Genomic DNA, 15,317 nt, shown 5'->3' with positions numbered 1-15,317 from the left:
CCAGATTCTGGTTTCAGCAATGCTACTGAATATCTGAAATACTCATTCAGAGTCCTGACTACAGCGTCATTAACTCAAAGCATTCAGCTTTTGCAGATCCTTTCAGTCAGAAATGAGGCCAGCGGCTCTAGCTGGCACAGGTACGGCAGATGTTGTTTCCTTGACTCAGAACGCCCCTTCCCTCTGTAGCTCCAATCTGGTTTTGCTCTCAGACTTTGATGTTATCAGCACCTAATCCCTGCCACACCAGACAGTCTGGCTGCAGTCTCCCACACTGTGGAATTAAATCCACCAGACTGGGGGTTTTGCTACATGTGTCCTCATAATATTTATTGGCCTATATTTGCACGAGGCATAAAGCAGCTTTGGACACTCTGCTCTCAAATTTGAGCCGGTGTAGCTGAGCTTTCAAGAACATTGTTTTAAGACTGGAGATTTGACAGTATTCTGATATTTAAGTGTTTGAGACATTACCCTGTCACTCTACACAGCAAGGGTACAGAGAGCAAAACCAGCGCCTGAATAGCTTGACATGAAAACTGTAAAGTTTTCAAGTTTTCCCAAGAATGAACAGCACTGAACAGCTCCTATTTTCTAAGCTAGGTCCTTCTCAATGACAGTACCTTAATCTCAAGAATGTGTTTGTTTTTTATGTCCTCTGCATGAATTCATCATCAGCTATGTAGACTSCTCACTACTGTTACACGAGCTACAGATCCTGTCCTTAGTCATACATCTGAAATACCTTCCTGCCGGTGTCAGGGGCTCCAGCAGRGTTTGCACTGCTAAAAGCAAGGACAAAATTTAATCCAGAAAGACCAAACAAACAACCAGGCTGGTTTTGTGAGATAAAAGAAAACTGGCAATCTGAAATGAGTAAAAAATGGTACTTCGCCATAGGGGACAGAGCAGTATTTCTGTCATTGTTCTTAGTGGCTTTTGGCAAAAGAACACATTAATGTACAGCATAGTTATTTTAAAMTGTTCTTTCATAATTTAAACCTGGATCATTTAATGCTCTTTTAAATATCTTATTGTGTCTACATACAATTCAGTCTTCACTGAGAAACTTTTAAAGGTGAGATTTCTGATCCTGCACAGCCTGGACATTTTCCAAACTACAATAGATACTAGTTTCCTCCTGCCCTATTTTCAAGAAACACAATTTCAATTATATAGAATATAGCCTTTAGCTTGAAAAAAGAGAAAGGAAGTGATTTTAAAGAGTGCTCAGGAGGCTCGTGAAAACATAAATCCTCTGCAGTGTTTATATCCTCTTCTAACTCTTAATGGTATAAAAATAAACCCTCTCTTGGTTAAGCCAAATTGATTCTCAGGGTACCTGCTATTAAATGGGATGAAATCCTGAATGTTTGGAGGTAAAATGCTCTGATTTCTCCTTCCAGTAAACTTTAGAAATGTACAAATTTATTTCTCATGGATCAAGGTTTGATTTGATCCTGTCTGCATTCATTRAATTGGTTTATTTGGGGCTTTTGAGCTGAATAAGTTTACAATGCCATGATGTCTTGTTAAACTTGAGAAAAACCAATGATGTGTATGAACGCTGCACCTGCTGGTGCCCAGATTTGCAGTCAGCCTGATATAAAACAGGAGGGAGAACACAGCTGGGCTGGGCTTTGTCTCCTCATGTGAGTGTTTATGGTGTTTGCTTGTTTGTTTGATCTCATAAGCCGAATTTTGTTTCTCTTGGTGACAAATGCGGGTGGCAGAATTTCCACTTCTAAATCAAAGGTAACAGATGTAGTGAAAATATTAACTGCTAATGTAAACAGTGTGGTCCTGGCTTGCAGAAGTGTTTTGCAAATGTTTGGCCCCAAATTATAGGCATTTTCAATTCTCCTAGTTACGTGATTATGCTGCAAAATTAAACAAACCTAAYATTTTAAATTTAACTCTGTTCCTGTAAGTACGTCACTTTTTGTCCTTTTGAATGAAACACTCAAAATCTGAATTACTTGTAAGAAATGATATCTTTTGTTTCTTAATTTCTTAACTCATAAAAGGCTAATATCACTCTTATTTTGGGGGACAAAGTATAAAGTTATTTAARTAAAACCCACGGGAAGAAGAAAGCAAAAATGTTTCCTATTGATAYGCCCTAAAACCACATTCCTACAACAAGAACCCTACCAGGTCTTGTATGAGCTGGAARTATTTCTTCTGGCCCCACAGAATTTTCTGAACAACCCCCAGTGAGGTGATTTCTTTTCCATATCTTTTGGTTCTCTAGCTATTAGAAAGAAAAATGGTCGTTGCCCACCTCACTGAAGTATTGCACATCATGAGAATGAATCCATAAAAGCTCATAAAGAACCAGGTGCTTAAAACAACATGATCCTTAGCCTGAGGATTATATAGAGTTTTAAATGGAAAAAAAAATTATTTCATAGGCCTTGCAGTGCTTGCAGCAGAAACCTAGAATAAAATGAGGGCAGATTTGTACATCTGTCTCAATGCAGCAATAAAGTGGTGGCTGAAGAGAGAAGCATCTTCAGGACAGCATCTCCTGCACAGCTTTGGAGTCACAGCTGCCTCCTGAACTATTCCTTAGTCTGGATCAGATACAGAGGGGCAGGTTAATGCAAAGGGAGATTCCTGCACTGRAACCTCCTGGTTAAAAGGGCATCTTCCACAGGCAGCACAACATTCTTGTCCCAGTCTCCTGGGACTCCCTTTAGACAGCAATTCTTTCAAGTTCTGCTGTTTAAAGTGGCCAAAAAAATGTTTGAACCGTGGATACAATTTTTGAGGCATGAAATTCAGATTGTTGATGAGATTATGTATTTCCTGGCTGATGTGAGGTTTAGAGCCATTTCAGAATTATGCTGTACAATGTCACTCTTATCTCCTCATTGCTGKTTTTTTTTTGTTTGTTTGTTTGTGGTGTTTTTTGGTTGTTCTTGTTTTGTTTTATGTTTTGTATGTTTGTTTTGTTTTATATAATGGACAAATATACAAGAGAAGCACCATCTACAAAATAAGGCAAAATAATAATAATGTGGTTTTTGATTATTGTTGCAAGAGTTTAGGATAATCATGAGGGTCTGCACTAGTTTTTGGCTTAATTTCTTGCTGATTCAATACATTCTTTAATTTCTAATTAAAACCACTTGTAAAAGCAAAATCCTCACACAAAAATTCARTTTCTAGTAACATCCTTTCCAAAAAGTTTAGACTTGACAATGTCATGTATAACATCTCAAGAAATAATAATGGTTTTCATMATTTCAAAGTGGCTTCAAATCTGAAATCAATGAGGATGGATACATGTATCCCCATGCCAAGATTCATGCTTTTAAACTAAACCCCACAATTATATCACATATATCATCTCTCCACTTGTACATTTAGCATTCTTCATTTGCAGAATACCAGATGTTTCCTGTGTAAACTTCTGGGCACATATGCAATTGATAAATAGAGAGGAAATTAATGAATTGAGAAGATAAGCCAATCTGGGCCGAGAAAGAATGGTTCCCAGCTGTGAATGGAAGTGATTTATCATTGAGCTAAAGGATCAGCTTTTCTAGCTCAAACCAGCGGATACATCATTACGTTTAATCCAGGCTTCCACACAGATATCTAAGAGACTTTCAACTGACTGCAGCAGAGCCAGAATTTCACCCATAGTGCTTGCCTAGGCTGAAAGCCCATTCCTCAGTTTCTTTTTTTATTATTTATTTATTTAGTAAGTGTGATTATTTCTAAAACCACCTGTTTGTGCTCTTGGGGTAGAAAGATTGCACTTGTGGCTGCTGCTTAGCACAGCAAAAGGAGGTTGAATTTTATTCTCTTTTAACCTTTAGTAATGAAAGGGCTTGTTGGCCTTGTCATTGTTGACATCTATCCAAACCAATGAAAAATTTAAGGTTTTGCAGACTRGAAGCAGATGCCTGCTTGGAAACTTGAATCCCTGAAACGTGCACACAAGTTATTATGATTTGTAGAGGGTGAAATTATAGAAGATAATTTCTTGCAAATATTTAGTTCAGGACATGTTTTTTATCTGCAGTGAGGCTCAGTGCAATGAAGTGTTCCCAAACCTCACCATGACATGTCTGGGAGTAGCCAGGTGGAAGTGAAGAGATGAGGTTGTAACTCACATCTTGGGTTACATTTGGTGGTTTTATGCACTGATAGTATAGAACTGAGTTTCGATTTYGAAAACCCAAATTACTTCCCATCTGATTCATCTCCATGACAAGCTTACTCTGAGCCTCTAAAGGCGATTAGGCTGGTGTGAGAAAGGGGATGGGGGAACCTGTGGTGAGGGAGACCCATCCCAGACAGAGCTGTAAGGTCAATTTGGGTGTGACATTGCATCCCMTGTCCCACTGTGCCTTTACTTGTCYWAGAYYRAGACCTTAGAAACARCTCAGTGTGCTAGAAATGGATTCCAAACACTGCCACTATGAAGACAATCRTTAAGGTCACAGATTCGTAGATTCTCTTTTACTTCTTATGCTAYCCTGTCACAGCAAGGGATTCAAAGCTCCTGTAACTTGCTCTTGGTGYAGGAATTACAGTCCTTTRTGCAGCAGAACCAGRATAATGTGACTCGGCCTGATGTCAYAGAYAGACATGGGAATTCCMCTGAATATCCRTCCATCATGGCAAAGTCACTGGGGACACACAGATAGGTACCTTCCCCATGGAGGTGAAGATGGTGGCTTTGTGAAAAGCTACAAAAGACAGTGTTCTCTGCTGCTGCTCCATGACTAAAATAATTTGGTTCATTCTCACAAAGACATCGATAAAAATACAGGTGGCCTAGCTAAATGCAACTTGGAGGAGAAAAAGAAATATTTTTTGTAAGCTTCTCCTCCCTCTTCCTTCTGATTTGATGTCCAAACAAATTAAAGTACTTTGTGTGCTGACATGCTCTCAGGGCCAGAAATTTGGGGTTTTGAAAGAAGAACTGCAATTTTTTCATTTCAGTAAGTTGAACTCCAAAGAGAAATCTTTGTGGTACAGGTACACACTTGGCCTGAAAGCCCTTGCCYGATGTAGTATGAGATCACCAACTAGCAAACAAAGGCAAAACTTGGTCTTTCTGCATAGGCAAAATAAATCTGAGGCACAGAGTACGTTCAGTCAATGAACTAATCCCACTAGCACCTGAAATGTTGGGACAGGTAGGGATTTCAGGCAAGGTGATCAAATTCCAGCACTGTCCTAATGCTACTCTAAAAGAACAAYTGTGCCTTTTGCCAAACAAAGTAAAACAAATAAGAAAAATTCACAAAGCAGGATAAAAAATACTCAACAGTGGTCTTCCTAACCATATCCTTTATCTGCAGCTTGGTATGCACAGTGATAACAACACTTCTAAGAGTTATATTCTGAAAAACATGTATTTCACCCCTTTATTTAAGGTTTTGCCTATTGCAACTGTCTATTCTTATTTAAATTAATATCACATTTTAATACTCCCTTGACATTAATAATGGATTGATGATAAGGTTCACAGGCTGCATGGAATCCTGTGTGGTATAAAAAACCTGCTCCAGTGTTGTGGGTGGCCATCATTTAAATTTTACTAGAAACAGCCAGTATAAACATCTGATAACTTGAAAAATCATCTTCCGAAATTTCRTTTTTTCTCAATCTAAACAAAATGTTTATCCTTAGGTTCAGAACTTAAGCTCAGGCCACACTCCCTCATACAGTTCTGCACAAAATGCTGCGTTCAGAAAGCAGAAAGAATGAATGTCATTACCGGATTAAGTCCAGCAGTGCATCTGCAGAGCTCATGATGGGCTTCCCGCCCTCCTCAGTGCTCTCCTTCTGTGCTGCTCCACCAGGGTGGATRATGGAGACCATAATTATCCCCACAATTACAGCCACAAACGTTGTCCACAGGTAGTAAGTGACGGTTATGATTCCCAATCGACTGGAAGTCTTGGCATCCAGGGCTGCCAGCCCAGACATCAAGCTGTGCGAAGAAAACACAACACAAATTGTATCTTTTGCATTATGTTAATGCAGCTGAAGGCCTAATTTCTGAATTATTCTGGTCTGCCTGTTTCTCTTGCAGCTGAATCTACATTTCAGTGCTTTTATAAGCTTGCCAGTAACACTATAGCTGTTGTCTCTGTGTCTGAAGGGGTGTTTTCCAAGTGCCAGGTCAGAYCCTGGTTACTGGAAGGAAATGGCAAGCTCAGGCTCTGAGGACTGAATTCTGACTTTTCCCTGAAATTCCAGGGACAGTTTTACACAAGTTACACATGTGATGGCTCAGTTCACAGTTTCTGTGTATGAAACTCTGCACATAATTTTACAGAATAATTGAGGTTTGAATGGACCTCTGAAGAAAATCTGCTCAACCCCTTCACCCCTTCCTGTGTGAAATAGGGCCACAATTTTGAAATTAAAAACACTAAGGGGAAATTTTGTAATACAATCCTTTCTTTACCTGGAAAAAGTACCTTTTCTTTTTCTTTTCTAAATGAATTCAAAGCACAATATATTTTTGTATTACCACGGTGCATACTGGGGAGCAGACTGCAATTCAGTGTGCCTTCAGTCTAGGTGGGGACAGTGGATGGGATACAGAGGATGTTCCTCCATGAACAGGTGTGACTGCCCAGTTGGGAGCAAAGAAAATGCTGTGGTCACTTCAACTTTTTAATAGAATCAGAGAATAATAAAGCCATAAAATCATAGAATATGCTGAGGTGGAAGGGACCCATCAGGATTTTTCCTCTTCAGCTCCCTGCCCTGCACTACCAGAGCGTGACCAGTGTCCATCCTCTTGCTTGTACAGTTTGCTTGTGCCAAGCCATACACCTCCCCACCTTTAGCTTTAGCTCCCACTGACCCTCTCTTTCAGCCAGAATAGACAGGGCACTCTTTGGCCCCTGAAGTTTCTTCAGATTGCTCTGCCACTGACCCTGATGCTGTTTCCAAGTAAATGGAGTCTGAGATTTGACTTTCCCCTGACAGCAGGGTTGTTTAGGGTTTTAAATTGAGATTTAACTTTGTATAATTCTCTGTGATCTCTCCAAAACATGCATCTAATGAAAAGCGCAGGTAAAATAAAATTTGGTGTGTCCAGCTTTGTCATTAAAACAGACCTGTTTATCAGGCCCATTCTCACAAACATTTACTAAGCTGCTCCTYTTTGAATGAGATCTCCTTGACCTCACTCTGCTGAGAGATGTTGTCTAGAGCCAATGCTAAAGTGCAGCTTAACCTTTATAGTAGATTTAATGAAATCAAATGAGTGGATTTAGTGTTCAGGTTCCTGCTATCCACTAGATTAATTAAGAAAATGTATTGCTTTTCTGCATTGCCAATCTCTCATCTAGCATGGGTTTTATTAACACTRTAGGAGCAATGGTGCACTGCAGTTTGGATAATTTAGAAAATTAGCATCTCAGTAATGCTCACCCTTGTATCCATTGTTCTTTGCTCTCATTTATCATTGGATTTGATAAAAAYCACACCTATCTGTGTGTCTGCAAARCAYTGTGTACAAACACAGCCCTGCAYRTTGAAAATATAGTAGTCGGAATGCTTTGAATGTCAATGTTCCTTGACATTTCCCTTGGATGAGTCCATGCAAAACAGTAAATATTCTAAAACATTTTTTAATAAAACAGTTCAGTAAATACAGTTATCTCAGATAAATGTGACATTTYTGTTAAAAAGCCCTGTGTTGTTATTAGATTTTTAGGACTGAACCCTTCTCTCAGGCTGAGGTTCCACAGGCCATTGAGCCAGTTTGACAGCTCATTGCTGCAGAGTAGAAACCTGTACTGTACTAGAGTACAGCACTGTTCCACCCTCACATTCCCAGTGGAAAAAAAAAGAAAAGAAAAGTGAAAATCAGGTTGATTTTTAACTAGCTGGATGTTTTTCTTGGTAACAGTTTTCAGGGTTTTGTGGACACATGATGCTGGGCAATGACCCAGTGTTGTGAAGGCCTGACTGTAGAGCAGCAGAGCTGGGACTTGCAGGCACAGCAATTCCTTGGAGGGGGCACTGCCAAGGGGACACAGTTCACTTCCCTTCCTGGTACTGCCCACACTGTTGGTGTGGTGAAGCCACACTGTTCCTCTTGTCCTCGATGCCACTGTGCTCTGTTTGTTCCACAGAACAACTGAGGGATGAGGCCTGTCTTGATTGCTCACCTGAGAAGTACTTCCAGAAGTACTTAGGGACAAAAATCCTAATTAAATATGTCCAGTGGTTCAGGTGACTTTAGGGTTGCTACCTCAATCGCAAGGTGCAGGGCCTTAGGATTTGGGAGGATGTTCAGCTGGAATCTAATCTTACCTTGGCTCATAGGTGACAAATCCTGAGGGGGCTAATAATGAGATTGCTCTGTCTTGGGGATATTCATTAACAAGATCATCATCTGTAATGAGATTATCCTGTCACCAGATAAAGTCATGCTCAGTTCATGCTGTGATGAGAAAGTCCTCAAAAGTAATTAACTATGGAGGTGCAGTGGGGTAACTGTGATGTGACAGAGGCATGAGCAGAGGTCTGGRCTCAGACAAAGCCCTGGGTTTTCCATGGCCTGCAGTGCTCAGTTTTAAAGGGAAGGGACCACTGGAACCGGTTCTCCAAAGGCTGGGGAGTAACAGTGGTCATGCCATTTTAGGCAATAGCTCAGAATCATTTCAGAAAGAAATGTCTGTAACTAGAATGAGACAGTTGTCACTCATTCACTATTTTTGCTTTGACTTCGTATGTTTGATGTCAGAAGGAACAGGATGAAAGACATAAAGAGACATACTGGTTGTCAGTTATTGCACAAAGCAAGTAATAAGCAATTAAATCACAGGAATTTATTACTGTTGATCTCTGGAGTTCTAACTTTCCCACAACRTAGCCAAAGAATGACAAGAAAAAGTACTTTCGTTATTTCCTAGGGAATAGGGAAGCCAGGAAGAATAAGCATCCAGCTAGTTTAAACTAAGATCACTATATCGTGCTCAGGTCTTCCCTTTAAGTCTAATTTTCATCAGACAYTCTTGGCTACATAAAAACTTCCTTTACACTTTCCCAAGCTTCTTCTAAGCCAGAACAAAGATATTACCATGGCTACCACTACTAGAAACACACTGGAATGAAAACGAGTGTACCTTTAATTCTTGTCAAACCTCAGAATCTGATTAGCCTTGAAATAATAGGACATATTTGATTCATAGATTAAAATAATTTGAGATACTGTAGTTAAAAGTAGGTTCCACACATATGATTCATGTGTAGCTTCCATAACATGTTTTCATGATTGCCAAATGAACAAAACAGGATTAAGACAATAAAAAACACTCTGCAGCTTTTCTGAATAATTACTGTACGTCTCACTCCTTTAATCTGTCTGGGAGAAAAAAAATCCACAAAATTGTAATTTAATCAGAGACCCTTAGTTTGTATAGAAAAAAACCTGTCAAACCTAAAGTGAAGGGGAAGACCTCATAAACTCCAGGAATTATTATATATGATTAATTTAAAAGGTAGTCAGTTTCTATGTTRTTTAAAGTATTTACAATTGTTGAATCAATGAAACTATCAATTAATAAGTTTCATTCTGCTTTGAGGGAAATCTGTGTAAAACCCTCAAAACTAATATAGAATTTTTGGGTGTAAATAAGAAGGGAATTTTTTCCAATATCTTGGAAATCTRATTAGTCCCATGCAAACAAGTAGCAAAACCCTTTTGAGCACCTTTWAGGCTTGTTCTGGCAGTCACAGATAAACATCAGAGTACCTATGAGGTATTTTATTTACAAATGAAAATAGAATTTTCTCTCTTCTCTGCAATACTTTAGGTTTTTCTGTTGTTGTCTGATAATAGCACGTTTTTTGGCCTGTCTCAAGATCAAGCCCTATATCCCCGGAAAGGGAAAATACAAGAAGCTGCTGCTAAGACCCCATTCTGCATGTTTATTTTGTCTTCCTGTCCACCAGAAGCCATCTGGATGTTGCTTTGAAATAGATGGATTATGGATAAAATTATCAGAAGGGATTAGTGTGATTAGAAAGACATTAATCCTGTCAAGAAGTAATGGTCAAGTATTAACCACCARCAGTTGTTCCTAGAATGATGTTTGTTTTCATTCATCCCGTTYCCTCCCTCCCATTCTCATTTTGTAATTGCACGCCGTGGAAAAGACCTTCCTAAGCAACTTCTCCCAGTCAGGCTGGGAAGTGCCTCCAAAAGCTACATTAGAGATGATTATATTACAGCTGAGCATCATGAAAGTGAAGTGCTGCCTGCCCTAATGCTGCTTGATCATGCAGCCAGGCTGTCGCTCACCTTTTTGTCAAGGTCAGTGCCTTCAAGTCTCAACATGATAATAATGTGCATTTCCACAGCACAAGCCATTTAATCATCTCAAAATGCTTTGCCAGTGGAACCTCCTCTCATGCAGGAAGGCAGTATCTCCATTTTATAGATAAGGAAACGGAGAAATTAAGGCACTTTTAAATAAAGACAAACCACTTAGAGTGAAAAAAAAAAAGATCTGCCTGAGGTGATCTCTATATTGCAGTGAACCATCACACTTTTCCTCATCTGTGCCCAGCTATCTGTGCTTTCATTACAGGCTGCTTCATTTCCATGGAGGAACCATTTACAGAGTAACAGTTTGCAACAGAGAAAATCAGACACTCTACAGTAATGAAAGAAAGAGATAAGAATTTTTCTCTGGCTCTTTTTATAGTTTGATGCTTGATTTGCTCTTAGTCTCTAGTGTAGTTAAAATTATTTMATCAGTGAGAAAGGGGGGTCAGAATGACTTTTTCTTTTCAAGTATTCTTTTGCTTTCTTCTAATATGAAAAATACCTACAGAGCAAGACACTGCCATGGCTGCAATAGAGAAGTGACAGTGGAGTTGTGGGAAGTTCACAGCCCACCCCTGTCTCTGCTTCACCCTACCCCATGGTCTGCCCTTCCTGATAAGATATGTTACAGTAATTTTACAGACTAATGGTGTARTGCAGGCTTCTGCTGATCTGAACACAAGTAAGGAGCTATCTCAATCACTGTGGTCAATGGAATGGTTCCCAATGTCATGCATTATTAAAAACTTCATAGTATTGCAGCATGATTTTCAAATAGGCTGGGAAGTCTAGAATCCTCCTGAAGGTCCAGGGGGCTACTGAAGTTCATCTCCTGTGCAAATCAAGCAATAGCAAACAGCTTTTTAAAAGTTTAGATATCTTGATATAAATGAAACTATGTCCAAGCTCAAAAAAAGCCCCAATGSAAAAAGTGGCAGCTGTACTACAAACAGGACTGTTGCAGCTGTTGATKTATGGTTGGATTATTGCCTGTGAATAGCACTTGAAATGTGAATTCACTTTTCAGAGCTTCAGTTTTTAGCTATTTTTTTTTAAACACAGTGGAAGCCCAAAGGTGTCAGGTATGAWGGAAAATCTGGCTCTTGATCTTCAAGCAACAAAACCATATTAGAAGATCTTTCTGTCTGCAATACACTGTTTGCAGTGGTTGTGTTTAATTCTACAGCTAGGCTGCTAGGAAAGAAACCAATCTGCATTTCCAGTACATCATCACATGCATCATTTTGAGATTTTGTTTTTTAAATTGCTTTATAAATCAGCAAGATTTTATTTTTTACCCAAAATGTTGATATCTCATTTTCCTTATAATCTAACACTTTTAATTCTTAATTTCAACAATGTGTCAACAATAATTGATATGCACAGCAAAAATTCTTCCAGGAATTAATGTAATGCATTTTATTTTATCTTTCTTGTGSAATAGGAAATCTACTTTTATGGACTAATGTAAATAAGGCAGGACTTTGTACAGCACACAGTGAAAGCTGATGTCCAGTGGCTGTTATGTCACCTCTATGTATGAGGTTACTGTGATGTATCTCTGAGTGCTGGAAGGGATGAACAGCAACCTTTGATCACTGATAAAAGAGATTTCAGTGTAGCTCATGCAGAATTCATCTGGCTTGTTGACTTTAGCTGTTCTGGTTAAGAAAAAGAAAAGGTGTTACCTAAATTCAAAGGTCAGTATGCAAACAAACTCAAATTATCTATTAAATATGGATGTGCAGCTTCACATGGTGGAAGGAGCCAAGAATCTTAATAATACTTTATTTTTCTCTTCTGTCAGTTCTTTCAAGCATTTTTAGATTAAGAAAAAAAGAGAAAGGATTTGAAATACAAATTTGGATTATAAACAAATGTCAGATTTATTCAACTGGTTTTTTTTTTTCCTAAGGAAGCAGAGAGAATCTAGCCAGCCCCTCAAGCTCCACATGTCATTCCCATTCCTTTGTGAGACACAAAGTATTTTAGAGCTCTCAGAGGACTACAGAAAAATTGTGTCAGGTCGCAAACAGTTCATACCCCATTTGTAATCAATTCAGTGCTTTCCACACCCATCCACTCTGTGACCACAGATTCCTCTTGCACGTCACTAGATCCCTACTGGCACTCCCTAAATAATTTGTGTGGAGTTGGTCCAGTTTTGTCATTATGACGTGTAATTGCAAAATGTCAATTTTCATTGAAACAGTCTGGACTTCTGTGTTGCACAAGTGAAAGAAAAYACTAAAAAAGAGTATTGGATCTGACCATTAGACTTAATATTCCTAAAAAAAGCTAAGAACTTTGAAAATGTTCCAGATGATAATGTGGAGAAACTTCTGAAGATGTCTGAGGCGTGGAGGAAGGATAAAAATTTCCTCTATAAGCTGAAGCCGTCTCAAATGGAAAAGGGTGCTAAAAAGAGTAGTTTCTAATTAAATACTAGGCTTTAAGAGCATGACTGAGAATCACCAACTCAGGAATGTGAGCAGAAGGATGAAGGATTACCAGAACTGATGGCATTATGGACAGGAATCCCCTTAAAGAAAGACAGTTCTATATTTAGAATATTGTATTTAATTCATCAACAAAACCACAATAGTAACTAATACTTACTACCACCCCCAAATGGGCCTTCAAATAAATATAATTTTTTTAGCATACAGTTGTTTGTACCAGGCACAACAGACTCAGATCAAGATTTATAATTTAACAAATACAGRTCAGATCAGGTTTTTAGCTTTGACTATAAAGGGAATAATATTTCTTTAACRGGATCTGCTCATGAAAAAGGATCAAATCTGTGCTACCCATTATTTCTTAAACATCTAGAAAATGGTYGGTGGTAAATAACTACAAAATGTAATAATCTTCCTAAGCTTAAAAAACTACTTTTTCCAAATGGAATATTCAGTGGGGTAGCCATCCTGTTACAGGATGAACAGTTCAAGTCTGCCTTGCCAATTCTTTTCCACAAGCACTTTCACTGCTTACTGCTAATCGGAGTCTTAGAAAACTCGGCCTTGTATCTCTTTCCAGATAAAAGCTTAATCATACAWACAAGGAGGGTGCTGGAATAAAGGATGTAATTTTCTATTACATATATGGGTAGATATATAGGACAAAGAGAACTCACTATGTTCAGCTGGGGTAAACCTGTGTAACTCTGGCTTTAACCTGCTTTTCTGAAGAGCCAGGGCTATGCTGTCAAACACTGTGTGTATGAGAGAGACCTTACTAAAAACATTGTAATTCAGGCAGCAGCATTAAAAATGCCTCAGCAGTGGTAAATTATTCCAAGTTTGTGGCTTCTTCAAAATTATGAAGTTGTGACAGATGAGGTTTCAATACTGTTCTCCACAAAAAGCTGAAGTCAATGCAATCAGACTTGCTGAAAATCGAGTTTCTGGCCCACCAGAAATCAGTACAAAGCTGGTAACGTGAGCTGAAGATGATGGAGCAGGGAATGGGCACAAGGACAAAGATGCTCTGAAAGGATGTGACAGTGCATGAGTTGTGGCACAGTACCTGCCAGCATGGCTGGCCTGTGCTGGAGCTGGCACAGACAGGAGCAGGTCAGAGGGTTTATACTGTCTTTAACAAATATGAGAAGGTATTAATGGAAAAATTTAGTTTTTGTTCCTTTCTCAGTCTTTTGCATCATACAGAGGACAAAGACACTGACATCAGATTTGATTACTTCAAGCATTTAAGAAGTTGAGAAACTCAAGTGATGCACAGGTATCTCTGTCAATCGGCTTGATCTGGAAGCAGCTGAAGGAACCGTGTGTATGTGTGTGTGTGTGTGTGTCTGTGGAAGTTTATAATTGACCACAGTAAAAGAAAGTGGAAGGTTTATTACTTTCTGTGTAGGGACTGGCACCGGCAATCCCTGGGATGCAGAGACCCGGGCAGTGGTACCAGGAACCCCCGGGATGCAGAGACCCGGGCAGTGGTACCAGGAACCCCCGGGATGCAGGGACCGGGCAGTGGTACCAGGAACCCCCGGGATGCAGAGGACCGGGACAGTGGTACCGGCAACCCCCGGGATGCAGGGACCGGGACAGTGGTACCGGGAACCCCCGGGATGCAGGGAGCCGGGCACTTGTACTGGGAATCTCCGGGATACAGGGAGCCGGGCAGTGGTACTGGCAATCCCCGGGATGCCGGGACCGGGCAGTGGTACCGGCAATCCCCGGGATGCAGGGACCGGGCAGTGATACCGGCAATCCCCGGGATGCAGGGACCGGGCAGTGATACCGGCAATCCCCGGGATGCNATTTAAGAAGTTGAGAAACTCAAGTGATGCACAGGTATCTCTGTCAATCGGCTTGATCTGGAAGCAGCTGAAGGAACCGTGTGTATGTGTGTGTGGAAGTTTATAATTGACCACAGTAAAAGAAAGTGGAAGGTTTATTACTTTCTGTGTAGGGACTGGCACCGGCAATCCCTGGGATGCAGGGAGCCGGGCAGTGGTACCAGGAACCCCCGGGATGCAGGGAGCCGGGCAGTGGTACCGGGAACCCCCGGGATGCAGGGAGCCGGGCAATGGTACCGGGAACCCCCGGGATGCCGGGACCGGGCAGTGGTACCGGGAATCTCCGGGATGCAGGGAGCCGGGCAGTGGTACCGGGAATCTCCGGGATGCAGGGACCGGGCAGTGGTACCGGGAACCCCCGGGATGCAGGGAGCCGGGCAGTGGTACCGGGAACCCCCGGGATGCAGGGAGCCGGGCAGTGGTACCAGCAATTCCCAGGATGCCGGGACCGGGCAGTGGTACCGGGAATCTCCGGGATGCCGGGACCGGGCAGTGGCACCGGGAATCTCCGGGATGCCGGGACCGGGCAGTGGTACCAGCAATTCCCAGGATGCAGGGACCGGGCAGTGGCACCGGGAACCCCCGGGATGCAGGGAGCCGGGCAGTGGTACCAGGAACCCCCGGGATGCAGGGAGCCGGGCAGTGGTACCAGGAACCCCCGGGATGCAGGGA

At 40.8% G+C, this 15,317-nt stretch overlaps 1 protein-coding gene across 2 annotated transcripts in view; it reads right to left on the bottom strand.

Moving 5' to 3' along the window:
• SLC1A7 (solute carrier family 1 member 7) overlaps positions 1–15,317 on the bottom strand; it is a 44,299-nt gene that overhangs the window by 23,933 nt on the left and 5,049 nt on the right. The window contains exon 3 of one of the 2 annotated variants that reach the window (XM_057366969.1): positions 5,744–5,959. The exons of the other annotated variant lie outside the window; for it this stretch is intronic. Coding sequence (XP_057222952.1) covers positions 5,744–5,959 — 216 coding nt within the window. The remainder of the gene's footprint in view (positions 1–5,743; positions 5,960–15,317) is intronic. 2 annotated transcript variants of the gene reach the window in all.

The sequence above is a fragment of the Malurus melanocephalus genome, unplaced genomic scaffold, assembly GCF_030028575.1.
Source record: "Malurus melanocephalus ecotype Western Australia unplaced genomic scaffold, MMel_1.1 scaffold_74, whole genome shotgun sequence".
In the NCBI taxonomy this organism is placed as follows: domain Eukaryota; kingdom Metazoa; phylum Chordata; class Aves; order Passeriformes; family Maluridae; genus Malurus; species Malurus melanocephalus.
The sequence above is the reverse complement of the archived record's forward strand: the minus strand, read 5'-3'. Positions and strand labels throughout refer to the sequence as shown.